Source organism: Stigmatopora nigra, chromosome 10 (genome assembly GCF_051989575.1).
Source record: "Stigmatopora nigra isolate UIUO_SnigA chromosome 10, RoL_Snig_1.1, whole genome shotgun sequence".
Taxonomy (NCBI): Eukaryota; Metazoa; Chordata; class Actinopteri; order Syngnathiformes; family Syngnathidae; genus Stigmatopora; species Stigmatopora nigra.
This window is the reverse complement of record NC_135517.1, coordinates 9,267,527-9,284,666: the sequence shown is the minus strand read 5'-3', so window position 1 is coordinate 9,284,666 and position 17,140 is coordinate 9,267,527. Positions and strand designations below refer to the sequence as shown.

At 37.5% G+C, this 17,140-nt stretch overlaps 1 protein-coding gene across 4 annotated transcripts in view; it reads left to right on the top strand.

The window, feature by feature from the left end:
• slc2a9l2 (solute carrier family 2 member 9, like 2) overlaps positions 1–16,093 on the top strand; it is a 34,607-nt gene extending 18,514 nt beyond the window's left edge. For all 4 annotated transcript variants that reach the window (XM_077726269.1, XM_077726270.1, XM_077726271.1 and 1 more), the window contains 4 exons: positions 1,748–1,849; positions 2,074–2,149; positions 7,464–7,591; positions 15,675–16,093. In XM_077726269.1, coding sequence (XP_077582395.1) covers positions 1,748–1,849; positions 2,074–2,149; positions 7,464–7,591; positions 15,675–15,914 — 546 coding nt within the window. In that variant the 3' untranslated portion in view covers positions 15,915–16,093. The remainder of the gene's footprint in view (positions 1–1,747; positions 1,850–2,073; positions 2,150–7,463; positions 7,592–15,674) is intronic.
• The last annotated feature ends 1,047 nt before the right edge of the window (positions 16,094–17,140 follow it).

Here is a 17,140-nt window from a genome sequence, read left to right as displayed (position 1 = left end):
TTGAGATGTTCAGCTATCTATCACGTTGTACTCTCTACATAGCACATAACATTTTTTACTTTTCTGCGCCTGGTATAGCCTTGCAACATTTCCATAAGGAAGCACAGTGAATTTTTTTTAGCTCCAGTAACTTCCAAATGCATTGTATTGATTTTTCTGCTGACAATAGAACAGAGTTCGCCACGGTTGGATTTCATTTTATTATTATTGTCTTGTTTCTTAAAATTATTTTCGCTCATATACAATCTCTGCCCTGCCCTGCAGTTTCTTTTTTCCTTTGTTTCTCATCTCTGTTCTTTTACTGTTCCATCCCATGGGTATGTTCTCAACTATCAATACATCTTTCTAACTATACTTTTGCTGATTTCTTTTATTAAAGTGGATGTTCTGACAGATGGGAGCTGACGGTTTGAACTTTATTTTCTGATGGACTTTCGCTGAAGGGAAGAACATTTAAAAAAAGCCCTGATTGTTATTTATATATATACATTCATTTAATTCTCTCCATACTCCATCCTGTGTCCAAGCCCCAACGTGTCCTTTCATTTTGTTTATGGTTAATTGTCGCCTGCGTGACCGCAAAGGCAAACAAAGCACATTTTCGCACTCTACACCTCTCCTTAGGGTTTATCTGTGGATGGTGCCAAAAACCGCAGTGCATGAAGGGCCAGTGGTGCCTCAAGCTGTGGCTACTTGTCTTTAATGGCTTGTCTACTTCTTGATGTGATGAATAATGACGAGACATTTTAGTCCTGTCAACCATGAATCCTACAGTCACAGCTTTGACCTCTGTGGCTTCTGCCAAAGAAGTGCACATTAGTTGTGCTGTGAAAGATGGCTTATTTTATTCAGTGTTATCGGCATAACCTCATAAACTTTAGAATTCAGTACAAAGATACCAGTCTAGTAATTGGACATTGTGGAATGCGTCCGTTTTTTAAAAATATATCTTGTCTTTAAGGTTTACATACTATGATGTGGAACCCAGGACTGAATGCTATTCAATCGCAGTGCACATTAATATAAACTAACCTTTTCATACACTTTCTGTCCTATGGAAAACTAGAGGTACAATTATCCTAATATTCATGATTTAGGAATGTGGAAGAAATTAGAAGTTAGAGTTACAACATACACACACACGCACAAGCTCAAGGAAAATACAAAACTGTGACCTATGAGGCAATGCTTTCAACTTTTGTTCATCTTTAATAGGCAGGATGTATTACCAAGTAGCACGTTGGTTGAATATATACAAATAATAACCTCATATATATGCTTAGAATCAGTATTTTTTTTTCATGTCACACGCAGGTGTGTTTTTGTGAATGGTTGCAGACATGTCTGGGAGAGATATTCTGTGTCATGCCCACAGAATCAATTCTAATGTTTATGATTGCCCTAAAAGTCGCACACTAACACGCTTCCCATTCTCTTTCCCCACGTCTCTGATCAGCTGGTGGCTTTACACGCAATAACGTACAAACAGCAATTGCCCTTTTCTCAGCCTCACTGAATTGGTGAGGTCACACCTGCAAGCATCTCAAATAACTTGATTCCCACACCACTTGCCTACAAGGCAACCTTAACAATAAGTAATGCATGGAACCAAGGTCTCCTCTTTTTCTCGTCAATGACGGAATGTGGCGTCTTTTGTTTTTTTTCCTCAAGACTTTTTGGCATACCAGACAAATCATTTACATACAAAAGAACTTTGGCTTAGAAATGCTCTTTGTATTCTCTCCAGGGTTTAGTGATTGAAAGAATTGGTCGGAAACCTCTGCTTATTTTTGGATTCATTGCCATGGCTCTGTTCTTCAGTCTACTGACCATATTCCTCCATTTTCAAGTAAGATCATTTATTAAAACCGCCTTCTTTCTGCAGTAGTGCTCTTATGATACTTTTTTTTGTGATTCAGTAAAATTGTTAGTACATATTTGAACATCTGTTGTGCTGGTTTCAAGAAATACAGTTGAAGAAAAGATGTGCATGCTGCACAGGCTGTACTTTTTAGGCATTGTGTTTTGCAGAAGGATTTTGAGTTTTCACTCTCTCTCTCTCTTTCTTCCTAGAGTGTAGTGTCATGGATGCCTTACCTCAGTTATGTCTGCATACTGGGAGTGATTGCTTCCTTCTGCTCCGGACCAGGTAATACTTTAGTTTTATTACCTCTTCTTTCTTAAAAGGGGTTCAAGTGTACAGATTTTCTGACAAAAGTCCGATTAAACCTCAGAGGAACTGGAACAAGTGAGCAGCCACACACACTAATATGCACAGCTCAACTTGGCATTGTAAGATCTTCATGCCTTGGATTGGTGTAATTCACTAAAGCAGAGACAGCTTGTGTCTCATATTTATATCAGAGATTCAAAGCACGGAAGGAATTAGGCCCTCTACTCCTTTTGATCATAATTTTCACGCAGGGGACGATCCAATTAATGCTTTGAGCTTTGAAAAGCCACATTAAGCCTCAATTGCCTCATTCTATAGTGGAAAGACTGGCAGAAATATTATCGTAATCACACCAAGATACGAACAGAATGAAATGTGTTATTAACCATTATTCATATATACACACATGCAGGCATACATGGATACATGCATACATGGATACATGCATACATGCATACATGCATACATATACACACATAAATGTTGATAAAGGTGTCAGAATTTTGTCAGAATGTTTGGAACGTGAAGACCTTATTAGAAGACGGAATGTACTGGCGTCCATGGTAGTCCATATTCCTCCTTTAAGTACCTGGACCCAGCAGGGAAAATATTCGAAATGAGAGGACATTTATATTGCGGCACAGGCGCTGCCTTATCATATTGCAGTAACGTTTTCTTTGTCTTTTGAGTGCCATTTTACCCGCAAGAGTCAAAGAAAAGGCTGATTTATTGGAATATTTTAATATTGCCCTATTAAACAACCAGATGAACTATAGGAATTTGTCTTTGTCAAATTAGAAAGCCCCCTCAGACCAGAAGGATTGTGGCGTTTATTGTCTGCTTGTGATAATGGCTAGGCCCCACTCGCCTAAAGATAGTATTATTTCTTAGAACGTGCAAGTGGCTACTGGCAAGCGCTTTTGGCAGCAGGCAAATGAACAATCTGTCTGTATGCGACGCCTCGTAGCAAAAACAGCAAAGAGACATTTTGCCTCTGAGCAACAATTTTGGATAAACATGCCCTCGGAGACTGAGAATCTACACAAACAACTTAAATAGAGCATATACTTTTTTGTAGTTAATTTCATGGTTGGTGAGTCTTGAAAGCTCTTAGACAATATGGTGAATATTATTTGGACGGTGGACCATCGAGTTATGACATTAATCCGTTCTGGAGTTGGGATTGCAAGGCGGAATTGTCGTAAGGTGGCCAATATAAATTATTATTCTAGTTATAGATTTACAGTTTGCAATATGGACAAGAGATTCTGAACTGAGCTATTGAAGACTGAAAAATATATATAATAATGCTAGTTTTGGGAGGGCTATTGCTCCCTAATTGGTTTTACATTTGTAACATTATATTTGATCAGATTTGAGAAGCACAATCTTTGGTTTGAGTCCAAATGTATAACATTTTAAGTCTTTGACTTTGGCGATTGAGCTGTAAATGCTATGAATTTTTAAAATTCCTTGTAAAAGTGTAACGGAACGCAGCAAGGAAATGAAGGTCAGGAAATATGTTTTATAATAAGCAGTGCATTTATTCCTAGCAATTTAATGGAGTGTGCCACATACAGATGTTAGTGTTCCCTCGGTGACAGTGTTTTAGTGTGGTGCAGCTTGAAAAAGGTTAGTTAATTGGGTCCTCTCGTTGCTGGGGGCTGCAGTTGGACCTTATTATATAGGTCCTCAGTGCCAGTCATTTGTTTCTATAGTGAGGGCTGAAAAAGGTTTGGAGGTCAAACCTTGGGACATTAAGTTCTTGTGTCACCATAATGTAATTTATACATCCGTACTTTCTGGTTTAATACTAAACGCTAGCACACTAATTCAATGACGGGGATAGATGTAAGTGACTGTGAGTTGAAATGTATTGTACGTCTATTGCAGTCATTGGCATTAAAACGATTATTTATGAAAATTTTGGGCTGTTTCTCCGTCACCTGGCTCCCATTTGATTTTTTCCGAAGGCTTGTTGGCGGCCACAGCAGGTCCATAACAGAGACAAAGTCTTTCCTTTCCGTAAATTTTCTTTCTTTTGTGTCACTTGTCACAAATAGAGATTGTGAAGAGAAGAAAGTTGTTGTTTTTTTTGAATAATTTTTTTAGTCTTTTCATTTGAGGGAATGACCTTTCAGCAAATGACATTTTCTTCCTTTTTTGTCACCAAAGGCTGAGAGTCTAGAAGTTCGGCATTCTTTCTCTAACGTTTGTGAAGTATTGACTCATCTGAAAGCAGAGAATGTCATCATCTGCAACTCTTCAGAGCTCCATGTATTTAATATAGAAATACCTCAATTCTGCAAGTTGGCAAATAATGTACATCATTGGGATAAAGAAAAAAAACTATACAAAGAGAAGAGCAGAGAACTAAAATGGAAAACCATTTCACGTCTGAAACATTGAATTTGTTCTATTTGCTCTTAACATGCCCATGAAGCTTGGGATTTTCCACATTTGATCAGATTTACACAGCAGTCAGGAGCAATATTACATATTCTCCGTATTCTTGGTATGCTCTTTGAGATCATACCACAATATCAAATTATTTAACGTCAGGACTGACTGGACCACACCAAAAGGCGCATTTATGTAATACTTAGTAAATAAGCAATTAAGAAAAGGCTGTCCAAAACTGAAATGTTGCCATTATATTTGAAATCATTTTAATAGAATCGCCGTTTATCAGCTTCGTGAGGCAAATCGATCACATATTTTATGTGGAATAGGCTATTTGGTGACCATGAATAGAAACCAAGTTACTCTTGCATCAGTGACAGTTTTCAAAGGGATTGAGATAAAGTAGTCACAAGACATAATCCCACATGCCATTAATGATTCTTCAAGTGGGAGGTGGAAGCAGCAGGAAGATAAAGAGATAAAATAAAAGCACTTTCCAGCTAAAAAAAAAAAAAAAATCACAGAGAGAATAATTTGGTTTTGAAAACGTATTAACCATTTGTAGCCATTGTGAGACTAATTATAAATGAATGTCTAATATTGTCTTTCATGGCTGGAAAATCAAAATGACTCAAGGTAAGCCGCTGATTCTTGCGGTTTTATTGAATGAGACACTAGATTCTCGAGGGTTCTCAAACCCATGTGATGATATCCTATAGACGTTGATGTCGGTTTTTGATGCAGTGTTGCCTGAGGGATCGATGGCCTCGGTCATTCAATGTTTGTTTTCACCCTTGCCGCTTATATGCAGTGATTTCCCCAGATTCTCAAAAACTTGAAATCCCTGAATTCCTTGCAATTATATATGTTCTGTTTTAGGAAATGTTCCATTATTTTCCCAAGTGATTTTTCACAAAGAGGTGAAGCTCGTCCTTTATCTGCCAATGAATGACTGAGCAATTCAAGAAAGCTCCTTTAAAACCTACCCACTCATGAAAGCTATCTGTTCCCAATTAGACTCTTTGCCTATGGGATGTTTGTTCCAAAAAGCTATTTCATAATCATTCCTTAACTTTCTCTGTGTTCAATACTTGTTCGAGTTGTTTTGGAATGTGTTACAGCCATCATTTCTGAGTTAATGATTTCTAAAAGTGTATCTGTTTGAACACAAAATTCCTAGTCTTTGGAATTTATTCAATTAAATCTTTCTTGAACACTGATTTGCAAATCATTGTATTGTCCAGATTTGATAGAAAACACCCACATTTCAGGGTTGCAGTATTTAGCTTGACTGGAGAACTCATACTTGAACACCAATCATAACTTCAGCATAAAAGATATTGCAATTTCTGTTTGAAATGTTTTGTATAGTTCTTTCATTTTTATGTTCAAATATTTCATCTGATGAAGCTCAACAAGAGACTTTTTTGGACTGATTTTGCCTTTTTCCCAGGCTGCTTCACCCTGAAAATTTACAGCCATTTATAGTCAAGGTCACCTCTGAGATGTCCTTTTTAATTCCAATTTCATTGGTACTTCGGTCTCAGTGTGCTCTTCAGAAAATACTCACCGACACATCATAAGGCTTATTTTCACAAAGTTTGAAGAAAGATCATTGACCCTATTGAACGGCACAGCCGTCACCGTCAGTGTAACATGGTGCTTCAAGCCTGATATTTTTATTCAATAGTCCATTAAAAGGTTAACCGATGGCACTTCACCTTCCCATGTACGTATTGCAATCTAATATTTCTTTATACTATTCATGATGTGTTGTTAAGGCTCTAACCAGTTAAGTGTCTTCTGGGGTTATAGGTCCATTTTCATTCCTTTTGACTGACTGAATAAATGGTAAACATCACACTTGACACTTACCCGCATTGCTGTTTACCACAAATTTCTGGTTTAAATGGCTGTGCTGGTGCTGTTGGCTGTCACAGCTAGCCAATCTTTATTGACCGTTGCCAGGCAACACAGACACACCTGGAACATTTCCCATAGAAAAAATATCAGGAAATGTGTTCCATTAAACGAGCATTAATAAATGTGTGGGTAAAATGGATTGTGTTCTTTTGAATGGATAGCTCTTATACATTTTTTGCAGAGATGAACAAAACGTTTAGCTGACAGTTTATTTGTCCAAATACTGGTCAGTGTTGAAAAAAGTTAAATAAATGACCGTGATTCTAATGGTAATATTACTTTATGTTTCATACCCAATTATGTGGAGTTGGTTTTCTGCATTTTTTTTAATGATTCACAGCTTTATAAATAAACCCAGGAGTCGATTTTCAGTCAGTTTACTGTAAAAATGTGCCCATGTTTATGGAAGTATGGTGAATCTCCTTGCTCTAAGGCATTAGGAAATATGGCTCTTAACCTCTGATGGGTCAGGCAACCCAAATATCTGCAACATTATGATCAATATCATACTCAAGGCAGTAAACAGACCCGACTCATCGCTACTTTTTGCACATTTGAGCTCTCCAAAACAAACTATAGTGCTTTTGTAGATCATATTTAAAAGGGTTTGTAAGGATGGACGGGGGGTATGGAATCTCTAATGCTTTTTTTACTGCCCTCCTTGGACCTGAACATGCTTGCTTAGTGAGATCCAGTAGATTTTTTTCAAAGGAGAAATTGATTTGAACTCTTTCAGAGCGTCTTACTTGAGTTTTTTTTTTTAACTCGATAACTGCTTTCTCATCATGTAAGCTCGAGGGTCTAACATACAATATCCAATTCGATCGCTGAGTCAAACAGAGTTTGAGATGATAAATACATACATTTCAATCATATTCCTTTCCCCTGCACATGGCTTCATAGAATCTTAACTGTAGGTTTGTAGATAACAGGTGTCAATCTCTCTTTCTTATTTTTTTTTTAGGAGGCATCCCGTTTATCCTGACTGGTGAACTTTTTGAACAGTCCTATAGGTCTTCTGCATTCATGATTGCAGGCATTGTGAACTGGTTATCCAACTTTGCAGTGGGGCTCCTATTTCCATTTATACAGGTAAATCACTTCTTTTCTATATTCAATGATCATATTTAATCTGGTTTAAAAAGATTAATTATTGTTGTTTTTTTCTGTTGTGGTCAAACAAATCCTCAATCTTGATGGATTCCATAGACCAGTTCATAAAATGACACGAATAAAATTGTTTGATGATATATTTCTATCATAAAAATGCTTGGAACATGTTTTGCGTACATGATCTTTCACATTAGACATGTGGAATTTTGGTATGAATCCATCGCCATCGTGTATCACGTACAATAACACTCCTCATTAGTCTATCTTTATATATCTGGGTCATTTAACTCACAATTGGTGCATTTTCCCTAAATTATCAGGATGAAAGCTTTCTTTGTTTTACACAGAAATCCACAGATGCTATTTAATAGGGCCAAAAATACAATTTAACACATGCATAAACAGCATCTTTATTGGATGTAAATCCAATGGTAATACATTGCATTTTATGTGACTCTCATTACATAAGCTGTATTGCAACTTTATGGAACCTTTATATCACTCAAGTATGTAAATTCTGACACTTCAAAGCTGAACTGTTTCAGTTATGGTGAAGTCTTTTGAGAGAAAGGCTGAATTTCAAATGGGATCGAATATAATAGATTTCAATTGTCATGGAGGCCTCGAAGAGTGGAAAGCATGTATAATTGAATGTTCTTATTGTGGGAATCAAGTGTTCGGACTTGCAATTTCTGGCAACTGCAAACTGCAAGGTCAGTGTCATTCATGTACGTGCCTATTGTCCTTCACGCCAACTTGTTAGCCTATTCTTACTTAGTCCCCAGGCAATTGATGCCTGTTTGCATTGTACTGATGTATGTGGCGGAAACTGAAAGAGGACAAGTCACAGCTATATATTTCATATATACATAGGTATGATATGATAGCATCAACAGTCTAAAGCAGTGTTTTTTTTTACCTTGTTGGAGCTACAGAATCCCACGTTTCATATGCGCATTCACCGAACCCTACTTACATTTGTAAAATAAAATGGGATTTTTTTGAAGACATGTAGTTAATACATGAGAATCCATATCGTAGATATTCGTCCAACCCATTTGTTATTTTACTTGACATAGTATAGGTTCAAATAAATCATCTCATCTCATTTTTGGAACCGCTTTAGCCTCACTGCGGGGGGTGCTGGAGCCTATCCCAGCTGACTCTGGGCTAGAAGCAGGGGACACCCTGAATTGGTGGCCAGCCAATCGCAGGGCACAAGGAGACAAACAACCATTCATGATCACAATCATACCTAGGGGCAATTTAGAGTGTTCAATCAGCGTACCATGCATGTCTTTTTAATGTAGGAGGAAACCAAAGTACCCAGAGATAACCCATCCAAAAACTCCAGGATCTAACGATCAATTCAATTGCTACTTTGAATTGTAATATCATAAGTAGTTTTACAAAATCTGAGTTCAATTCCCATCAGACTTGAATCAAGAAAGTACCGTATTGGTCCACTCAGTCAAGAAAGTTGGAGAAGTCTTAACCCAAGTTTGAATCTACTGAAAATACTTAGGAGTTAATAAAGTGCTCTCTTACTCTTTACCACTTGTGTTGGTTGCTAGGCGACAAGATGTGTGTTTCATGAAACAAGGCATGTGTTGCCAGACGTAGATTTAACCTATTTGATTCCCTCTTCAACACTTAGATTGCTCACTTCAGATAAACAATGGCTAAGATGAAAGGGACTGAATGGACACACAGGAACTTAAGCAAGAGAAGTTATCCCTAACAAAAAGTATATCTGCAAAATAATTATAAAAAGGCACTTAATGATGCCTTAGAATTTATATTTTTTTCATTAAAGGAGAAAGCAGCAGGAGCTTGAGTGGTTAGCACGTCGGGCTCACAGCTCTGGGGTCCTGGGTACAAATCCAGGTCGGTACACCTGTGTGGAGTTTGCATGATCGCCCCAGGCATGTGTGGAAAAGTTGAGGTGTATTGTGTTTTTATAAATCTGCCCTGTTTGCTCTGCGCAACAGAGGCAACATTTCTCATCAAAGAGCCATTTCCTTTTAACCGGCCAACATCTAAAACGTCCGGGAATCCCGTTGGGGTGCAGATCCCCGGTAAATGTTTCTCCCACCCCAGCATATAGAACTTTGAACTTTTAATTCTTCTTCTCAACTGACTGATTCCCACGAACAAAGAGATGTAATATTTTTATATTGTTGTGGAAACTGCACTAAATTATGCTATATAAATTACACCTCCTTATTCATTTTAATTAAAAATCGCAGCTACTCATATAGATCTTATCTTTTCTTTTTAGTGAAGTGATTCATTGAAATGTAAATGCTTTCTCTTATCGCATATTAGGCTGAACAAGCTGATCAGGAGGGCCAGCTCTGTTCTGGGCTGTCTTTTGGACTCTGTGGAGGAAGTGGGAGAGCGGAGGATGCTGCCCAGGATGAGGTCCATCATGGACAGCACCTCCCACCCCCTGCACGAGTCGGTGGAGTCCCTTCAAAGCTCTTTTAGCAATAGACTGCGGTTCCCTCACTGCAGGAAGGAGCACTTCCGCAGATCCTTCCTCCCATCAGCTGTCAGGCTCTTTAACCAAAAAATGGCTGTAGGTTAGGACCTACTGAATTCTCATATAGTATACATGTGCTTCTATATATATATATATACATGTATGTATATATATTTCAGCAACACGGTTACTTATTTATATATTTATTCATGTATTTATTTATTAACATACTATTAACTACCTATTTGTGTAAAATGCCTTTCCTATTTCTGCATCCTCACCCTCTTGCTACAGCAACAATGAAATTTCCCGAATACGGGATGAATAAAGTTATCCAATCCAATATTATATTAGATCAGTAATTAAATGTAGTACATAATGTAAAATCTTCTGCGTCTCTTGATTCAAATAGAAAATGATTGTCAGCAAGGGTTTTATGTTTGATTGTTTACTACTACATGGTTCTTGTTGGATTTCCTATAAATATTAGGTTATCTGTTGGCGGAAAGATCTAATTTGTTTGTTTGATCTACTTGGTTTCATTCTTGGCTGTTGCCGTGTCAAGTTTTGCGTTTTGGTTTGGTATCATTCTGGTTTGTTCCCCGGTGTTTCTTATTCTTGTGCTAACTAATTCAGGTCACCTGTCGACGCCTGTTGCTACTGTGTTTGTGAACAAACACACCCCTTGGTCTCTTCTGTCTTTCATGCTTAGCTGAGTGTATCTCATCTTGTTACCTGTCTATTTAAACTCCCAGTTTTTGTTTCACTCTGCCTGGTCCATTATCAATGTTACATCTATCTTTGTTTCCTGTGACCCCATCCTGCCATATTCTTGTTTTCTGATCTTTACATCTGCCTGCAAATTGATATGAAATGTACTTTATGCCTGCTGACTTCTTAGTTTAAAAGATTAACTGTAAGCAAAGCAACTATGATAGAGTACTCAAAAATGGCAACAATGTGGACATATTAATATTGAGCAAAACACTGAGGGAAGTATTGCTTTTCTGGATGCTGCACTATCAGTATATAAATTGGGGGTAGCAATTTCAAAGAGCTTTGACTGCCTTCAATGTGGAAAAGCACTATGCAGTCCATTCACAATTTTACCGTTAACTGAGTGTGTCAGCTTTAAATCAACAATCATCCAGTCAAGGCTCCATCATATCTTGATATGATTTAAGGCCTGTACGAGCGGGCACAAGTGTTTTGATGTAGTATACCTTACTGATAAATGACAGGCCTCAGTCTATGTTGAACAACATATGTTTCTAATGTATAGCAGTGTGTGTCTTAGGAGCAGAAGATAGTAAAGAGATGACACTCCTGCAGGGGTTGTGAAGGTGTAGACAGATGGATTATGTTCTGTTCCTTCAGGCAGGTGTTTTTCTCCATTTTCTTTTTTTTTTAAATTGGCGGTAGAGCTGCATATTTCCTTTATTGTTGAGCTTACCTTTTTTTAAAGGCACTACTTGGCCCACAGTCACAACATCCCCACTTTACCTCCTGTAGACCATGCTGATACTTAAGTAGTTAAGTTTTTCTACTCGCTCAAGTGCATATCTTACTTTATTTCTGAATATGTGTTGAAGGTCGGTAAAGGCTTTAGGCTTTATTTGCGATTTTATCCTTTTATTAAAGCTGTCACAAACTGTAAATGCATGCCTTCAAGGACGCTAGGGTGCACTATATTTACGTCAAAAGTAATTAATAATAATAACTCAAAGCTGTCAGAGAACGTAAGGCTGCTTAAAAGAAAATTGCATGGATAAAAACAAAAGGACAAAACACGTTAATTTTAATATTCTGAATGGAAAATAATAATGTATGTATATTCACACCAATATTAAACCATTGCAGGAATATGCCTTGCTCAAAGTTTTGTTTTGATAGTAATCTTACATTCCCAAAAGTCAGAAATCTGCAAAACCAACAAACTTCAGCTTCAAGTAATGGGAAAATAAGTCTTTATGGTCAAAAAGGTGAAATTGTGTTACGCATTGCCAGGCCACCAATTGCCCTTCTATGTACGCGTGATTACATTCACTTTATATGATAGCCCAATTGACGAAAAGAAGAAATTGCGTCTGGAACATAAAGCTTGAAGGATGAATGCCAAGAGCCCCCCCTCCCAAAATATAGAGAAAAAAAACCCTCTTAAAATCCCCATTGTAAGTCAGTCACACCATGAAATTTATGGGGCGTTAAGTTGACTTGTATTATTGTATGCTTTGCTATGCATTTTAAGTTAGAAGCCTGTAAAGTTAAAGTGTTATAAATGAAAAATTTGTTTGGAAAAATTAGATGGACATTTTTGAAGAACTAAAGTATAAGTCTACCGCTTTGTCTTCCGGAAAATATTCAAATTGACCCATTAAGTTGTTTATTTACAGTTTATCTGTTTCTTGCTGAATAATTCCTGGCCCAATTTTGCGGCGTTTGACTCCATTTGAACCAATAATATGGCTCGTTACCTTTCAGGGTGCATCTTGGATGTTCTATCAGCAGTCCACAAGAGACACTGTTGGCAGACAGACTTGCGTATGGTGGTCGTGATGTAGCTGTGATCACACCGTTGTTGACGGGCCATGTGTTGCACCTTCCACCACCAGGTTGCATCTAACACACTTTCATGTCTATTTTTGTCAGTGATAGGTGGAAAACTGACATAATTACTGTAATGCGCCAATAACTACGATGGATTCTTTACTCTGACGGATATTTACGGAAATGTTGACATCATTGTGCATTGAGACAGATAATTCAACCGTTTGAGATGTAGTAGGGCCTTACACGATGGCATTGGGGGACAAGCGGGAGGGAAAATATGAAGAATGTTTGGCAGAAGTGCTTTAGGTGTGAGGGAGTGGTTCAAGGTTATTTTAGGCCAAGCAGTTTGTCAAAGTTGGCAATGTCAGAGACACAGATCATATCTGAAACCGCAGCTGACCTCTGATGTGACACCTGAATCAGCATTTGTTTCACCCCACAAGTTCAGTGCTGAACTCTATGCAGAAACCGATCAAGCAATTTATTAATATAATTGTCTTTTATTCTCTTTGAATCCCTCGATCACTTCCTACTCATGTAAGTATCATAATCGAAATGCCCAAATATCAACACAGATGAACAATGATAAACCCTCGTAAATCCATATTTCTACACAATTTGGAGCATTGGCGCTAGAAATAATCTCCCTGACAGTTTCACTTTTCAAAATAATTTTTCAAAAAGACGTTGATTATTTCAAACTAAGTTGATGTTTTCAATTTATCAGACAGTGTAATCTGAAAAAAAACAGCAAACAATATCGCATTGAATACAGTAAATGTACTTCTCCATTTACTATTTTGACCCTTAGTATTTCAAAGTTGCTGCAGAGGCCATTAAGACAATGTATTTCCCTATCCTCATGCTACAAAACAGCACATCCCAATTGGGACCAGTAGGATACGCTAGCATCACTATCATCACACAGCTGCCAGATGTGAAAGCAAACAGCTTGCCGGGCACAAACAACTAAAAGAATCCCCTCCCAAACACAAACACTAAGTGTGATGAGACCAATCTTAACATGGAAGACAGGTTTGGTTTTCCATATGTTGCATCCCTCCAAGCTCACTAAGATTTATTGTTGTATTCACATTAAGGGCTTGGGAGTATTTCTTAAAAATTTATAAAAGAACATTAGCAATATATTGTTAAAGACAGACCTATTAAACGTTTGTGTTTTCTAATGATCTGAAATGTGAATACATAATATTTCAACATCTTTAATGTGGACATAGCAATATTTTCTTATATAAAAAAAGATAAACAGAGCTAATACAAAATATTTGAATAATTAAATTTGAACAAACACCTATTTTCATTTTTCAAACAGATAAACAATACAAGTTTAATTAGCAGTTCATACAATGAAGGCAACTTCATTACTTGAGCATTTTATAGCCTCATTACAGACACAATTACATTGTGGCTGTATAAACAAATATCCTTGTTATTTTGTATTACGGTAGAATAATTCACTGTCATACTTATCTTAGACAATATAGTACAATATTTGAAAAAAAATCCTAATGCTTGCCATGTAATATATGGCCTCCGATACATACATAACGGTGATTCTTAGTGACTGCATCCCCCCATTACCAACCTCTAAGGATGTGACAGAAAGGAAATAATTGATAAAACTCCTAAAGAGCCCAGTGTGTATATTTTCAGTGATTCGCTTGTCATTTTTTTTTGCAGTTCAGCCTTTAAGGCACCAAAGCGCCATCATTCAGTAGTCCTCCGCCGGGATGCTGCAAATCCATAAAAACCCCTCGCACATGCATATAATCCCCCACAGTGACAGCGTACATCTCAATCACAGATTATAACTAAGTGCTGCCCCTGAAAGCAAATAGTTTAACTGCCCACAATAGGCATTTATAAGAGCAGAATGTGTTTGTATCTGCCCTGTCTTTTCTAAGAACCTCCCTTGTGTCCTATGCTGAGCCAGCAGGGCTTTACCATTCTATCCTGTCAGGTTTCTTCATGTCGTTCCGTCTCGTCCTTTACATGCTGTCCTCGACCGTTGGGTTCTACACTCACCTCTGCTTTGCAATTCTATACCCTGCTCTTTGTGTGTGTTGCTCTTCACACAGTAATGGCTACATACCTCCAACTTCATCTACCCCAACCCAGTTAACCCAATACAGTAGTCAATTCTCACTATACGTGGCTGGTGAAATCCCTTCATTGCTTTACTGGTGACACGATGACACACAAAGAGGAGATAAGGTTTTCATACTTGGAAATGAATGACTCATCGCTTACAACAGCTAGAAGAGAGAGGCAGTGTTTTTTGTTTTTTTTGTCTAAATTTGCAGATGATGATTACGTCATAGAATCCAAATGAAAAAGTGGGTCAGGCCCTTTGCACGATGTTGTTTATCGGGCTTTTATGAAATTCGCCTACCATACGGAGACTGTGTCAGAGGCTAACAGCCAGTGTGACATAACAGCCCAAGCACTAAGTAGTTCTTCATGGCGGTCATGGCTATTTGGACTGGCCATTACTTCTAGTGGGTGCTAGGTGCGTGCATGGTTCTGTGGTTATGATGGGCCCTGCAAGCTGACTAACAAACAAAGAGCACTTTTTAATCATTGGAAAAATACTGCCCTTAAATAAGCACTCAGGGCACAGTTTTTATGTTTACTATATGCCAAATTCATCTCACTTAAAAAGCTTAGCTTCAATTTTTGAATTGAATTTCACACAAGCCTCGGTGCTCGAGCGGTTTGTTGTGTAAATGTCAAGGTTTGATAATTCATGAGCTGAAGCCAGATGTCCAAAGTTTTTGCATCCAAACTCATATCATCTCTGGAAAAATTAAATTATGCAAGGGCCAACTTGACATTCTTACACTTTAACTTTTAAACAGAGGACTAGAATCATGTTGGGGAAAAAATGTATTTTGATAAACGGCCCCCAAGTTTGGACAGTGATGGGCTGTGATATATATTTCTTTTTGCTTTCATTTCACTCCATTCAGTATTTTTTTTAACTTCTTTTTTTCTCAATTTTTGTAGGAGTCTCTGGATTCATTTGCATTTATGGTATTTGTGGGCTTCTGTGTGGTGGCATCAATCTACCTCTTTTTCATCCTTCCTGAAACCAAAGGCAAAACATTCATGGAAATAAGTCAAACTTTTGCCAAGATGAATAAAGTCCCCATCCCCTCTGTGAGCCATGAAATGAAACATGTTCTGTGTTCTGATGGGGAGAACACAAAGGAGGAACATGCCTTTAAAATGGAGAGTACCTTTTAAATCAGTTTGTGTTGTTGTGGCCACTTGTGCAACAGGGTACCCGAACAACACAATTATTTGTACATATATATAAATATATATTTATCTTTGATAATTTGTTGTGCTAAATTAAATTTTTAATATTGTTTTTTATAGATTCGTAGCTTTCTATCCTGTACATTGCAAATATGTGTGATGCATTAACTCTGACAAAAATAAATAACATTTGTGAAATTGTTTTTTGTGAGTAAATTGGACAGTGTTATTTCCTCAAAGTAATTGTTTTGCTTTTTGCCCTAAATCTGTGTTTTCACTATTTCCTAGTATTTTTCCATAAGTTTATTTGGGGAAATTGAAAATTTTCTCTCATCTCATTTTACGAACTGCTTTATTCTCAATAGGCAAGCGGGTGGTGCTGGAGCCTTACCCAGCTGACATCGGGCCAAAATCCCTGCAAAGACCATTACTAACTTTAACTATAAGGCAAATGCTTCTACCGTATCCTTGGGTTATAATTGTATTACTTTATAGTGTGTGCATACAACAGGTTGCTGCAAGTTTATGATCCATTTTCAGGTTTTTGGCATCACTCAATAAACTTCACAGAACATTTGTGGCTGCCAACAGAAGCTCTTAAACACTCTTACAGTAATTTTCCTTCTTGTGTTTAACAGTGTTTCCCAGAGTGTTCAAGACATAAAGTGGAAAGAGGAGGACGTGCTTCAATGCATTTTCCCTTTGATTCATTTCTTGCATTATATTCTATGACAAGCCTTCAAACAGCACAGATTTATAGGCGGATGGTCAACAATATAACCTGTCTTCTTCCACCATACCATTAAATGGACTATCTTGGATGTTCACATAAAGAATGCAGCCCTGCCATGTAGTGAACATCCATGTTTCAATGAGCAGTCCTATTCTTCTTCTTCTTCTTCTTCTTCTTCTTCTTCTTCAGAGAGCGCCATCTCAAGGTTTGAAAAGCCTCATTGTTGCATGACATCTTGCCACGGCATAAGTAGGGCTTTTCATACTAATGAGCAACTCAACCTAGTGGGCATGCTCTCGGGGAAATTAAATACTATAAGAGTCAAGCCACATCGCAGTAATCATATCATCCAAACTTAACTCGGAAACACTTTCCTCTGTCAACCTAAAAACTAGTGATCATTTCCACACAGTCACCAGAGTGCAAATTTACACTTTGTATCATAAAATAATTTTTGGGGAATATTGGCAGAATCAAT